Genomic DNA, 15,768 nt, shown 5'->3' on the forward strand with positions numbered 1-15,768 from the left:
CCTTGTTGTAGTGTCACTGATCCACTCATGAGCGCAGAGGCCTCATGACCTAAACGCCTGCCACAGGCCCCACTAGCAACACTGCTGTATCAGAAATTAAGTTTCCAACTCATGAATTTGAGGGTCACCTTTAGACCACAGCACCTTCCAACAACTACCCACCCCTTCTTCCTTACTAAGAGGACCCAATTCTGTCTGAGGAATCAGTCTGCACTGTTAGAAATTCTTCCCTCCCTGGATCTTAGGCCTGACCGATAGGAAGTCTACTGAGTAGGACTTCCCGAAAAGAATCTGCTTTCTTAATGACAAGGGACAGCTCAAGACACAGCTCAAGACTCGCATCCCTTTCTTTTCCTCTTCCTTCCTAAAGAACAGCTGCTCATATGAACTAGGAAAATTCTGATATTCCCTGCTATGAACGTCTCCTGACCCTGAAAACCAAGCTAAGGGCACTTTGACTCAATGTGCAACTGAGTAACTTTGTCGATCAACATTTTCAGTCATCAAAATGAAAAAAAGCAATGGCACCTACAAATCAAGGCAACACATGCATTGCTGTTTTACCGCAAACCTAAGAATGTAGTATGTAACACAAGCGATATCTCCAATCAACACACCAAGATGGACCATAATGACCAGAGGCGAAATTAAACCAGCACTGCGATTTACAACAGAAACTGTGATAATGACTGGGACCATCTTTCCAAGGATCACTCAAAACTCACAACCCAAAAGGTAAATAAAGAGGTCAGATTTGACACAGCTTTCCTATGTTCACATATGAATACATCGCAGGGAATCTCCACATCATGTACAACCACAAGCATGGGATCCTAATTAGAATAAGTCATACTTCATGTATATACAGTATGTCAAAATACACTCTGCTGTCATGTATAGCTAAAAGGAACAAATAAAAAAAAAAAAAAGAAATGGGCAAATTCAAAAGCTGCACGGGTAAATAAAAGGAACTTTTGAATCCAAAAAAAATACAGAATAAATAAATAAAGCATATATGTGTGTATTATATATACACATATATGCATTGGTTTCAAAGTAGATTAGGCTTTTATGCTTGTTTCTCACCATTTCAAGGCCCAAATTCTCAGAATTGTTAAAATATATTAAATCAAAAGGAAGGAAATTCCTTAACTGTTAAACACTGTCTAATTCACATTTTATAACATGATATCATAGTTTACTTTTTTTTGTCAAAGACAGACAAGAATATCCTCAACAGATGCCATTATCATACATAAAATCTGACCTCAGAGGACTATTGGTAATTGATCTTCATGATTAACTGTGCATGATTGTTGCATAATTTAGATCCATGCTTTCTATCCCAATATTTGGAATCAGTTATGTTTGGCTATATTGACTAGTAGTTAATCACACAAATGGAAATGCTTGTTTATTTTAAACTGGAGTGCATAGTGGGAGTAATTCTGGAGTCAACAGTAAATAAATACAGTGCTAGTTCATGTCTACAGTTGTTGGCACATTATGTGTAAAGAGTTACCAATGTAATTTCTATTAGTGATTAGAAATCTTATTAAATTACCCTATTTTGAGTTTGGTCTAAAATATTAAAATATAACTTCATTAAAAAAAAAAAAAGATGTGTCAGACTTTGTGGGGGAGGAGTGTGTGGTGCTGGGGACTGAACTCAGGCCTCCTGAGGGCTCAGCAAGAGCTCTGCCACTGAGCTCCATCCTCGGCCCTTCTTTTTTGTTTGTATTCTTGAGACAGTCTCATTAAGTTGCTCAGGCTGGTCCCAAACTTAAGATCCTCCTGCCTCAGTTTCCCCAACAGATGGAATTACAAGTGTGTACCACCATGCCAGGCAAGATTGCCAGCTTTTGAAACATAAAGATTTACAACTTCCGTTACTGTAAAACCCACTGAACAAGTTAAACTGAAAGACATGTAGCAGCTTTACAAAAAACACTGCAACAAATACAGAGGTAAAAAAAATTACAATCCCTGATACAGAAAGTTATTACAAATCAATAATAAACACACAAAAAACTGGGCTGGGGATGTAGTTCAGTGGTGAAGTGCTTGCATAGCATGCGTAAGACTCTGGATTCAATCTCTAGCATTGCCCACAAAACAAACAGCAACAAAAAAAGAAAAAGCCAAACAACCCAGCAGGAAGTGATATGGAGATATGTAGATAGGGTTCTCACAAAAATCAATGACAGTGAACAAATTAAAAATTAACTGGCGGTGTTGGGGTTGTGGCTCAGTGGTAGACTGCTTGCTTAGCACATGTGATGCACTGGGTTCGATTCTTAGCACCACATAAAATAAAGGTATTGTGTCCATCTACAACTTAAAAAAAAAAAATTAACTGCCTAGCTAATGATTATGAATTAAAAATAAAAGATATTGCCAATTACAAATTTTCCATCTGCTAGTTGATGAAACAATTTAAGAGACTGGGACTATTCAATAACTTGCATTCTCTTTCAACATAAATGGGAAGAAAAACTAATACAACCTCTTCCCAGGACAATTGTGCAGAAATTTCATCCCACAGATTTCTTTCATAGGAATACTCAAACACATGTGGGAAAATGCTGACCACAGCATGATCGTAGTAGCAAAAACAGAACCATCTCACACAACAGAAGACAAAGTACAACCACACCTCAGAACACTGTGCACCATTAAAAAAGAATGAGGCAGGCCTGTGTGAAAGGACGTGTGCCAAGTGCTCACGTTAGAGCACTACGTGGGCAGGGAGGGACTCGCCAAGGCCGCTGAAAAATCACGCTTTTAAGAGGAAAAATTGTGGGATATTGATTTTCTAGATCCAAGATCATTATCTTTGGCAGATATTTTCCAAAACTGAATTTGTTCCTTTAAAAAAATGAAAAAGGAAAGAAAGAAGTCCTCCATAATTAATTTTACTTTATTCATGGACAAGTTTTGCAGCTCATTTACCTTCAACAGAATGTTCTACTTCTGAAGTGGCATATCTTTGCTGGGAATGGAAAATAGTACCTGCCTTGAAAACATTTCAGATCCAATCTCTACCTTGCTCCCTGAAGCGCAGCTATAAAGATGCAGTGTGCTAGAAAGGCCCTGGGCCTAAGCCCTCAGGAAAAATTTGGCTTTGCCTGCAAGTGACCCTGTGACCTGCTTCCATGGGAGGTGGGGGGGGGGGGGTTTCAATTTGGTTGAGAAATCAAATTAAGGTCTATAATTTTCAAAATGAAATTTCAGGCTTACAAGCCCTGGTCTGGTTTCTTAAAAAATACAGACTGCACAACATGTATCCCATTTGTTTACAATAAAAATAAATTTAAAAAAAAAATACAGATTGCTCAAAACCAGTAAAAGAGAAAAAAAAAAAAAAATTTTAAGACCTCATCAGGAAACATACTCTTGAACATGTGCATTCAGCTTCTAATCTGACACACATTCACTGTGTGCCTTCAACGCATTAGGCACAAATGTAGGCAGGGTCCCTGCTCTGCATCCTTTGTTCTCATGAGAGAGACAAACATTAAGTAATGAACTTCTGAATTATATCTGGGCTGATGACCACAGAGGAGACACAGAGGGTGGTAGGAGAACATTTACTGAGCATAGATCTGTGGGGTCCGAGGCACCTCTTTGACAGAGCCACATGTGAGTTAGCCAAACAACTTGGAGTCATCCTGCAATCCTCAGTCCCACCCCACACCATCTGTCGGCATATTCTATCAGCTCCATCTTCCAAATGCATCCAGAATCTGGTGGATTCTCAGCACCTCCTCCACTACCATTCTGCCTCAAGCACAGTATCTGTCACTTGGGATATCCTCTGCCCTAGTAGATTTACTCTCTTGGCCTCCATCCTTGTCTGCTGAGGTCTGTTCTCAGCAGAGAAACTGCACTGATTCTGTTAGAACTCAAGTCATATCTTTTCACTCTTGAGTTCAAAATCTTCCAAGGGTAAAAACCGGATCCTTACAAGAGCCTACTAGAGTCTGGCATGGTGGCACAGGCCTACAATCTCAGAAACATGGGAAGCTGAGGCAGGAGGATAGTAAGTTTGAGGTCAGCCTCAGCAACTTATCAATGCCCTAAGCAACTTACCAAGACCGTGTCTCAAAACTTTAAAAAAGGCTGGGAATGTAGCTCAGTGGTAAAGTGCCCCTACGTTTAATCCCCAGCACCAAAAAAACAAAGCCTACTAGGCATGGCCTGCAGCCTCTCCCCACAGCACCCATCTCCTCCTCACTCTGGGATTGCTTTTCCTGAAACAGGTAGGGCTAGCTCTGTCCTCAGGGCCTTCCACTCTCCAGTCTGCCTGGGAGACTGCATTTACCTTCCCTGGTCACCGCCTCTCAAATCACAACTCTTTCCAACAAGACTGCATCTACCACCAACTGGCATGCTGGTACTGGGCTTGTTTCCTGCTGTTTCCCTCACTAAGATCAATGATCCGTAAGAGCTCATTTAGTTTGTTCACTCCTGTATCCACGGTATTGAGAACAGTACCTCCATAAATTAAGAAGGCACTCCATAAAAGGAAGTCGAATGAATGCATGCATTATTCCACGAACTGATGTGGAACCAGTTAGTCAAAGGAGGACGAGAGGAAACATCCAAAGCAGAGGGAACAACATGCTGATGGCCCCGAGGAAGGATGGCACAGGGAGGGTACAGTGGTATGAAGCAGTGCTGGGGACGCAGGGCAGAGCAGGTAGAGCTCCTGTAGACTGGGTAAGGACTTTGGTCTTCAAACTGCAACAGGAAGCCATTAAGCTAGGGAGCAACATAATTAAGTGGACCTTTTCCAAACCTCTGGCTTCACTGATATGGACTGAGAGAAGTAAGAGTGATGGGGGGTAGGGGTGTGAGCAGGAGGTTGACCAGGGTCTTAGCTTGGTCACAGCTGACTTCACCTTGGGCTGAGATGCCAGAAGCAGAGGTGGAAGAAAGGAAGCAAATACCAGCATACTTATGGGGGGAAACCAACATGAGTGTAAGACTGATCACATAAGGGGAAAGCAAAAGGGAACTTCCAAGATGATGCCTACCTGTCTTCCATGTGAACGTGATGAAAAACCACACTGATCACTAAGTTGAGGGTGATGGGTGGCAGGAAGACAGACATATGAAGGTAACCTTGGGCATGGGTTTGGAAATAGTGGATTTCAGATCATTCTGAGATGGTCAAGTAGAGTGTGACAGTTTGCTGTCAGATGTCCAGGTGAGAGTGACCAAATCATGTAAAGGTGCAGTGGGTCATGCAACACAGTGCAGATTCGTACCCTGTGACTGATGGCAAATCCAAAGATTTTAAGTAAGTGATAAGATCTGCGAATCTGAAAACTACCCTGGCAACAGGAAGAACAACCATGATGTATACAGTAAGTGATGAGGTGACGGGGAGAGCCGGAGCAGGAACTGAGCTGACTATAAACCCAGATTGTGTCAGCCGCCACTGAACATCCCTGAGGATGACTCACTGCTCAGGACCTTCCATGATTCGTTCCCTGACTGGTTCTGCAGAACTCTCTCCTGCTACCCACTCCCCACCCTTTGTCAAGTTCCCCTCTCAACTGCTCTGCTTCAACCTCAAGGCCTCTGATCATGCCATCTTCTTCTGCCTGGAAAACCCCATGCATCTTCTGAAGATTCACCTTTTCCTCTGTGAAAGGAGAAGAGCAGTCCTGACAGCAGCCTACCACTGTGAGCCAGGCCTTGATCTTGTGGGCGGCTGGCCTGGCATCCAGAGCGAGGCTGTGTTGTTCTCCTATTGGACATAAACAATCTCTCAGAACGCCAACACAAGGGCACTCTGCAACAGTGATGCAGGGACAAAAAACAGGGGCGCTTCATAATTTTGTCTAAGCACAGATAAAAACAAGGTCACTGTGCCACCCACAAAATACCAAACATCCCTCTGGCCCAGCTGATGAGTGATTGTGGCTTCTTTATGAATAACAGCTTCAGTCCTGCTCAGCCACACCTCCTCCTAGAAAAGACTGAGCAGGCTACAGGATCACAGAATTGTCCCCCGTCCTATGGGCACTCAATCCAAAGCAAATTCTTGCTTCTACGGACCCTTCCCCAAATCACAGAGGCAAAGTCCAAATCCTAAAAAGGTCTTTTCAACACCCTTTTATTGATATGCCCTGCAGGTCCCCACAGTCTGAGTTCTCCCTCGTTGCAAAGGAGCAATATACCGAAGTCATCTAGCTATAGGTGTGTTTCTGGAGGACACGAAGCCTGTCACAGTAGGAAAGGATGGTGAAGGTTCTTAGAGGGAAATTAGTGCTATTCCACCCTGAGGGTTTCCATCCTCTGCAGGGCAATGGCGGGGAGGTGGGGGGTCAAGGTAGATCATAAGTTTAAGGAAAAGAAAAAATGCTGAAATTAAGTATTCTGGAGAATAGGAGAATTAATTGACCAAAGAAACATACTAAAGGGTCAGGCTCTGCTGAGGGCACAGTGAGGTTGGCTGATATGAATTCACAATAGTGTCAAGATGCCCTGTTGTGTGACTTCTACCCTGAGTCTTCAAGGAGAAAATGGACAGTCTGGTTCAAGTGGGGGTCTGGGTCTGCCAGGACTAGGGCAAGTGAAACAAAGACATCGCCAGCTGAATTTCTAAATGGGGACTAGGAACTCTAAGCTCAGTGGACAGGTAACACAAAGAGGAAGTGACTAAAGGAAGAGAAAACCAGGGAGGTCCTGAGGAAAAGGGCAGAGCTTCATAAACTGAGGGAGCGACCTGGAAAGGACGGGGCTGCAGAGAGCAGCACTGCTCATGAGGGTGTTGCAGCTTCAGTGGGAAAACCCAGGACACCAGGTGGCAATGGGTGATGGAGGCAGAAGAGAAGAGGGATCACTGCAGATGATGCATTCAGGAAACGGTGTCCGTCTGTATCCTGGGTCCTCCACACAACAGCGTTCACCTCGGACGGTGTCAAGGATTGAGGCAGATGGAAGATTATGGGCCAGGACCAGTCTTTAATGAGTGAGGGCAGCAGCCAGCATCAATGAGCAGGGGTCCAGTTAGGTTTGAAGGATCTCAAAGAAATGGGGTGGGGGAGCCAACAACAGGGAGAATGCTATCTCCAACATCCTGATTCTGCAGCATGCTAGGTTCGAGAACACAGATGGACCACTTGAGAGGACTTCAAGAAAAGGACATCCTTAGGGTTGGGTCAAGGTTAATGCAAAAAGAGAAAGAGAATGGCTAAGGAGAGCTCAAGGAAACAGAGGGGCTATTGATTATGGAGTAGCAGCTTCAGAGGACACGCTGCTTATTTGGTGGAAACACTGAGTCACAGGTAAACAAAGCATGGAGAGCAAACCTGGGCCATAGCATGACAGGAAGAATGTGGAGAGGAGGGGGTGGTTATCTGAGTCTGTTGCTATAATAAATACCTATGGCTGGGGACTTCATAAGGCAAAGAAGTTTATCTGGTGGCTGGAAAGTTGAATTAGCAAGCTGCCAACCTGGCAAAGGCTCCCTGGCTGAGTCAGAATATGAAGGAGGAGCAGAAGGGAAGACAGGTGTTACAGTTTTGATATGAAGTGTCCCCCCCCAAAGTCCCTGTGTTTCTGCAGGAATGTCCAGAGGTGAAACAACTGGACTGTGAGAGCTGTTACCTAATCAGTTCTTGCTAGTTCGAATGGACTGGGTGGTAACTATGTGCAGATAAGAGTGGCTAGAGGAGGTGGGTCATGGCGTATGTGATGGAAGAGTGCGTCTTCCCTGTGGTCCCTTCCCTGTCCCCTCTCTGCTTTCCGACCCCTTCCCTCTACTGGGCCCTTCAGCAATGAAGTTCTGCCTTAGCTGGGCCCAGAGCAATGGACTCAGCCAACCATGGACTGAACCTCTGAACCTATGGGCCTTAAATAAGCTTTTCCTCCTCTAAGTTGTTCTGATCAGGTATTCTGGTCACAGCATGCAGAGCTGAGTAAAATGGAGAGCAGGGGAGGTACATTTTGCCTTATCACAATCCACTCTCTCCCTGATCAATCAAGTTCCATAAGAATGAAAACTCCTTCCCTTAAGAAATGCTTTAGGGGCTGGTGTGTGGCTCAGGGGTAGAGCACTTTGCCTAGCATGTGTGAGGCACTGGGTTCGAGTCTCAGCACCATGTATAAATAAATAAGATAAAGGTACATTGACAACTACAAAAATACTAAAAAAAAAAAAGAAAGAAAAAAGAAATGCATTAATCCCTCTTAAAGACCCCAACACTTCTCAAAGGCACCATGTCCCAAAACTACTACACTAGGGACCAAGCCTCAATAAGAGTTTTGGTGGGAACAAACCAAATTCACACCACAGAAGGAGGAGAGTCAGCTATCACCGTTAAGTATTCTATCAATATTTGTTGTAACCAATCAATTAGTAAGCAGAAACAATATATCCAACCAGAAAAGTTCTAATAACAGGAGCCCACGATGATGAGGATGATGATGATGACAACAACAACAAAGGGGTGGCGTTAGTGACACTGACCATCAGTTTTGAGTACCTTCTGTGTGCAGACACAACTGGAAGCACTCCACCTTTAACCCTCACCACAACACTGAGACAGATAACTTCCTCACTGCCCCACAAGCACTCTGTACCACAGAAAGGGGCAAGCCAGAACAGAAGCAACGGAATTGTAAATGCCCCAGGATCCTCTCTTTTTTAATGTTATTTTAGGGAATTTATGGCTATAAGTCATTACAGGCCACAGTTACAAGAGCAGCCAGACTCACAGTTACTACATATTCTGCAACTTCAACCAAGTAATATTCAGACTAGAGGGAAATCAAACTACTAGTAAGTCAGGCACATACCTGTAACTTGGGAGGCTGAGGCAGGAGAACTGCAAGTTCAAGGCCAGCCTCAACAATTTCATGATAAACAACTTAGAGAGACCCTGTCCCAAGATAAAAACTAAAAAGGCTGGGGATGTGGCTCAGTGGTTAAGTGCCCTTGGGTTCAATCCCTGGTCCTAAGAAAAAAAATTACTAATAATTGAGGGCTTCACTTTGGGCCAAATCATGTACTCATAGCTTGCATTAAATATCACAGTGAGGGTTGGTGTTGTGGTTCAGTGGGTAGAGTGCTCACCTAGCATGTGTGAGGCCCTGGGTTCAATTATCAGCACCACATAAAAATAAAAAAATAAAGGTATTGTGTCCACCTACAAGTAAAAAAAACCAAAATATAAAAATAAACAATAAATATCACACTGACTCATCATGCACAAAAGATAGATTACCTGTATTATTCCCATTTTAAAGGTAAGAAGACTGACACGCAAAGAGAGTAACTTGCCTATAATATATGCAAGGAATCCTTATATCATGACTTTTGCCAAGATTTAAGGGCTTACTGTGTTATAATAAAGATACTGATCACAGAATCATAGAAACTGAAAGACATTGAGTCCTGCAATTAATTAGAAAATTAATTTTAAAAATTCTCAAAAACTCTCTTGGCATGTTTTTCCAGAAAGGGAACATTCAGTGGGGGTGGGGAAGCACTGATAAAATGCATCCAGATGGCAAACACATGAGGTCTTTATAAACCAGAACTTGCTACAGAAGATTCTGATTCATAGTTCTAAAGTAGGCCAACATCTGTTTTTTTGGTATTTTGTTTGTTTGTTTTTTGGTACTGGGGATTGAACTCAGGGGCACTTAACCACTGAGCCACAGTCCCAAGACTTTTTATTTTTTATTTTGAGATAGGATCTCACTAAGTTGCTGAGGGCCTCACTAAATTGCCAAGGCTGGCTTTGAACTTGTGTCCTCTTGCCTCAACCTTCTGAGCCACTGGGTTTACGCCCAGATCGTTATTTGTTTTAAGAAAGTTTACAAAAAAAATTTTACCAAAAGTATTAACTTATTCTAACCCTAAGAGCCCTAGGAATTTTCTCTCTAAAACTTTGGATGGCACACAGTCTCTTAAGCAAATGACACTCAATATAAGAAAAAAATTACAAATTCAACAGTGCTATAGATATGATCAAAAGCACCTGAAAGCTAGAAGAAATAAAGGCATGTGTATTCTCTTTAAATTCATAAATATCATCAAGGACTGCCTCCGAGTCTTTACTACATATGTATGACTATTTAATCACTCACGGTTCTGACTGCTAAACTAGTACTAAATATCATCAGATCTTCAAAACCTCCTGCAAGTAGACATTAATATCCCCATTTTACAAATCAGAAAACTCAGGTACAGAATGGGTTAAGAACTTGCCCACGCTCACACAACTTGTGAGTGGCAGAGATCAGTTTGACAAGAGTCTGGTGGGACTGTGGTGGTGGCTCAGTGGTAGAGCACTTGCCCAGCATGTGTGAGGCACTTGGTTTGATCCTCAGCACCACATAAAAAATAAAAAAACAAATAAAGGAATTGTGTCCATCTATAACTAAAAATATTTTTTAAAAAAATCTGGCTCTGGAGCTCAAGCCCCAAACCACTATACTTAGTCTCCAAGAACCTAATAAAAGTACAAGTTTTCATCCAAAACTTTGAATTCCCCACTCTACAATCCCACCCTGACCCCAGCCTACTTCTTCCAGTTCTTTCCGTTGCTCTAACAATCCATACTCCACTCTTGCTCCACCTGAACACTCTCCTACACCTTTTAATTTAGCCTTTTCTTCTCAGCTTAAACATCGCTGTCTAAATTACAAACTCTAATGGCACACTGCACCTCCCGACACACAACACAAAATTATAATTATATATTTTACGAGTAACTATTTGTTTCCTATCTTTCCCAACTAGGCTGTGAGTTCTAACATGCCCCACACCGTGTCTGTCTTGCTCGCCACATATTCACAATGACCGAAACCCTGCTCAGCAGTCCAAAGAAAGGGCCTGGCACAAAGTCATCTCCCAATAATAAGCTGAATGAATGAATGGAGGACACACAAGCTCGCGTTCTCTTTCTCTGAAGCACACCTACACTGGCAATGCCACACCACACACACCTGCTACCAGCCACTACCCAAGCCTCAGTGTGCTACTGGCTTTGTAAACCATCATTATGTGGCCCTGGACAGGCCATCTCCCCTTCATGGGCATGAGTTTCAAGTGCACAATGGGGATCATGACAACCCCCAAAAGAACGTAACCTACAAAGGAGGGGAAATCTACCCTTCTCCTCAAAACCCAGCAAGGCTGTAGTTATTATCTGCAACATGTCCGTCTTGCCAGCAAGAAGGCCCAGCCCACGTCTGCTTTGTTCAGCGCCGTCCTCCCATTCCCGGTACCCAAGGCTCCCACGTGCCGGGCACTCAGCAGGAGCTCAGAATTATTACTTAAATAAGTGAACCCGGATCGTGCACTTCACAGGTGTGGCCGAGGGTCGCTGGAGCTGCGTGCCGCATCCCTCTCCTGCGCCCGAGCGCTTTCCCTGGACACAGGCCCGCCTCCCACCTAGGCCCCGGCCCCAGGGGTCGGCCCCCAACCCCGCGCCCAGCGGGCACCTCTTGCACAGAGAGGCATCTTCGCAGGTGCCGCGCACGCCCTCGTCGTCCGTGTCGCAGCTGGACGAGGAAGGAGAGGAGATGAAGGGGGGCTCCCTCAGGCTAGCGGCCATGGGCGTGGAGGTTCCGGGGTGCTGTGCCCACCAGGGACATGGAAGCGGGGTCCACAGGCGGCGAGCGAAGGAGCAAGCCACACCGAGAAGGCACGACCGAGGGGCCGGGCTCCACCCGCTCAGCTGGCGCGGCTCAGTGACGCCGCCCCCGCCGGCTGCCCCAGCAACCTTCGGACTGATTGGCTCCTCTGCCGTGACGCTCATTGGGCTGTTTCCCCGCCTCTTCAGTCCATGGAGCTGCTCATTGGAGGGCTCTTTTGGCTCCGCCCACACGACCCGGAAGTCTACAACAAGAGCAAGGAAACCGAAAATGACCTGAGAGTACCGCAATGGTCCCCGGGAAGTGTAGTCTTAGTTGTGTAGGGAGGGCGCCTGGTTTCTTGTTGCTGGTCACGAAATTTTGTAAATATAATGAACTCAGGGCAAAAGATCTATCAGGATCTTGAGCACTGGAGCAAAGGGCTGAGAATCCAGCACCCCCCCCCAAAGGGTAAGTGGTTACGGTCGGTAGGAGCTGTCATTCAACAAATCAACAAATTTTAGGGAGTGCTGACCCTGTTCCAGGTCCTGTGCTAAGGTCTTTGCACACACAATCTCCCTTGAAATGGGAAGGAGGTAGTGCACGAAAAACTATGTAACATTGAAAATAAATTAAAAGTACCAAATACCAGCATCAACGGCCAAATTTCAGAAACAATAAATTGTTCAGTGAAGGAAAGATATTTATATATCTATAAATTCAAACCAAGCAAGACTAATGTTGTTTAGAGAAATATGCGTATTTGATAAAATAATATGTAGGAAGGCAAAGGAATGAGGGGGGAAAGTCCCAGGAATCTGGGTTTTGGTGACCTCTACAGAGTGGGGAGTGTGGGACACACAAGTCAGGGAAAGGCACTAGAGAGGGAATTCATAGGCATATCTTCAGTTTCTCAAATGGGAGTGAGTTCATGCGTTTGTTTCATTTTTATACATAGTCAAAATGTTCATTACAGATATTTTGTTTTGGATTTGTTATATTTTCTAAATAAAAAAGTGTTTGTATATTCTGTTGTATTTGCTTTGTGTTGGGAGCAGGGAAGGGATATACTCGAACTTTTAAAACTTGGAATCATACCTAATTTTAGAAAAAGCAAAATAGTTCTGGAGGGTGTAGTGCAGTGATAGAATATTGCCTAGCATTCAGAAGGTGGGGGGCGGGGGGGCCGTGTCCGGTGCCAGGTGCCCATGCCTATGTTCCAGCTGCCTGGTATGCTGAGGCAGGAGAATTACTTGAGCCCAGGAGTTCAACACCAACCTCAGTAACAATGAAACCCAACTCAAATAAATAAATAAATAAATAAAACAACTCAAATATCAAATACTAAGCATTCAATGGAGGCACAGGTACCCTTGATACCTAAGATAGAAGTGATGGTTGGAAACAGCTGACATTAAGAAGTTTTACCAGGAAGGGTATTTTTTCTTAGCATGATCCTCTACAAAGAAAGGTTCTGTACGAAGCAGTGAACAGGTATAGTGTCCCAGCTTGGCAGTGTACATGTTCCATGGGTGATAGTGAATCTGGGGTCTCTGGCATATTCTACCTACAAGTGGGGGTGGCCTTCCCTGTCTCCAGAAGACATGGTGCTGGAAAGTCACCTCTCCCCAAGACCCTTTGGTGACCAGGGGATCAACTTAGTGAACATCAGTGAGAGGCTTCAGTTCATATTGCAGTAGATGTGCTTGTCCTGAGACTACAGGGAAAGTGAGAAGATCCTGTTAGCAGAGGATGATACCCCAGAGAACATTACCATTTAAGAAATGGCCAGAAATAAGAAGCCACAAAGAGACTGAGAAAGAGGGTCTGAGGTTAGGAAAGGAATCTGGAGAGAGAGAGAGAGAGAGAGAGAGAGAGAGAGAGAGAGAGAGAGAGAGAGAAACACGAAGAATTAAAGATTGATAGGAGCTCACTAAGTTTCTAAGACTGTTCTGGAACTTGCCATCCTCCTGCCTCAACCTCCCAGGTTACTGAGATTATACATGTGCACCACTGTGCCCTGCATACACATCTATTTCTAATGGATCTGAAAGAAAATAGGTTAGCACTAGAGTGGTTTTCCAGGCAATGGAAAGGGGAATGGGACTTATTCACAAAAGGGACTTGCTTTTTAATTATATGCAATTTGCACTGTAGAACTTTCACCATTTTTCATTTATAGGGAGGGTACACTCATATTTTATACGTTTTTAATGCTAACACAAGTTAATGTTTTACTTACCTACATTATACACAGACACCTGCTCCTCACTAAAACTGAAAGCATTGAAGACCATACTTTAAGTACCCTTTGACCTTAGACTCCTATGCCACCCACACCCTTCTACTCAAGCAGCGGACACTGTCTTCAGTTTGGTGAATACTGTCACAGCCCTTAAATGACACTTTTTTAAATAAGTATTTATTTTGGGTACTGAGGATCCAACCGGGTGCTTCACCACTGAGCCACTTCCCCAGCCCTTTTTATTTTTTTAATTTTGAGACAGGTCTTTTTATTTTTTATTTTGTGCAGCTACCCTGCTGAGGGCCTTGATTCCTTGCTGAGGCTGGCCTCGAACTTGGCATCCTTCTGCCTCGGCCTCCCAAGTCACTGGGATCACAGACAGGCCCCACCTGCATAAAATATCTTTAGTAAATTTAAAGAGAGTAAAACTGAAAACGAATATTTTTTTTTTCAAAAGGTTACTTTGTGATATAGTACACACACAGTGGCTTGGTTTCTTTAAACATCTCTAACTTGAGACTCTTCTATTTCTTGAAAGTCCTTTCAGTGCAATTTCAGCACTTGTCAGATGACATCAGAAACAGTGAAGATGCCCGTCCCCACCGATATCAAGTCCAGCTGGGTTGATAAGAGACACAGGTGTGGAGCAGAGCTCATATCTGCTCCTGTGGGTGCGGACCCTGGAGTCTCTTTCAAACTCCCTGGTACCTTCCCAATTTGCTTATTCTCTCCCGATGCATCTAGAGGCTTCTCCATATAAGGAGAAAGTCTTGCTGCTGGTGTAGATGATTGAGATCCTATTTCTAGAAGTTCAACAAAAATTTCTGAAAAAACAACTATTAAGCACAGAGTGCCAGTTGGATTTCAGAGGTGTGTTGGGGACACTCAGGTCCCTCCTGCTCCTCGGAAGCCTGGCCTAGGTCTACCTGGAACAACTGTTCCCTCTCCTACCTTTCAGTACCCGACGCACTTCCCTTTAGTTGTAAGGCTTCCTGTTGTTCATGGTGTGTTTGAAGATATCCAAGGGCGAGGTTCCTCTTTAGGACTTTGTTCGCTTTTCCTTCCGTGTCATATGTGAAGTTCTTCTGCTCCTCTTGAGTACCATCCGACATCCAACCAGCATGTCCTCTCGGACCTCATTTTGTTTTTGAAGTATTCACTTTCTCTTCAGGTCCCTTTCCTTCAGTTTCCTTCTGGATTTTGTGCCTCTTCCCATTCAGACAAGATAGATCCTATAGGTTGTCTTGTCCCTTGGAGACAGAAAGCTGCAATGCTATTTTGTCTCCCATTTTTTTTTTTTTTTTTTTCCTGGAAGGTTTTACATGCAAGCCAGCTCCCTGGTATCTGTTTTCCATCTCAGTAGCACAGAAAAGTAGTTTGTCCTCCATTATTGTGACTTTCTCTGTTAATTAAGCACCCAGGGGTGCTTTACCACTGAGCTGCATCTGCAGACCTTTCTATTTTTTTGAGACAGAGTCTCACTAGGCTGCTTAGGGCCTCACCAAGTTGCTGAGGCTGGCTTTGAACTTGTGATCCTCCTGCCTTAGCCTCCCAAATTACTGGGATTACAGGCATATGCCCCCACACCTGGCTCATTTTCCTGCTTTGAAAAGAATGCATGTCCATTTCTAAACTTGACATTCTCTCCTTCAGGTTGCTGAAAACTCATTTTTGTCCACTTTCTTTGTGAGATTTCCCCTCACAACTTTTGGCTTTGATGAGAAGCTCTTTTCCCATCAGTAACATCCTGTTTCTTTTTTAGCTGCCTAATTTCTAAATCCATATGTTCATGTTCTTTTCTTTTGAGCTCCAAGAAGGCAACATTTGAATCCGTCTCTGGTTATCCTCCCAGAGGGATGTAATGGTTGTATCTTTTTCCTGAAGAGATTTTTTGAGCTCTTCAATTTTTTGTTGGAGCGAAA

The 15,768-nt window shown here is 43.8% G+C and overlaps 1 protein-coding gene across 2 annotated transcripts in view; it reads right to left on the reverse strand.

Annotated features, from left to right (window-relative positions):
* Positions 1 to 11,740, reverse strand: part of Lcmt1 (leucine carboxyl methyltransferase 1) — a 46,956-nt gene extending 35,216 nt beyond the window's left edge. The window contains exon 1 of one of the 2 annotated variants that reach the window (XM_047533889.1): positions 11,470 to 11,740. In XM_047533889.1, the coding sequence (XP_047389845.1) occupies positions 11,470 to 11,582 (113 nt within the window). In that variant the 5' untranslated portion in view covers positions 11,583 to 11,740. The remainder of the gene's footprint in view (positions 1 to 11,469) is intronic. The other variant, XM_047533890.1, reaches the window with a different exon arrangement.
* Positions 11,741 to 15,768: the final 4,028 nt, after the last annotated feature.

This window comes from Sciurus carolinensis, chromosome 18 (genome assembly GCF_902686445.1).
Source record: "Sciurus carolinensis chromosome 18, mSciCar1.2, whole genome shotgun sequence".
Classification (NCBI taxonomy): Eukaryota; Metazoa; Chordata; class Mammalia; order Rodentia; family Sciuridae; genus Sciurus; species Sciurus carolinensis.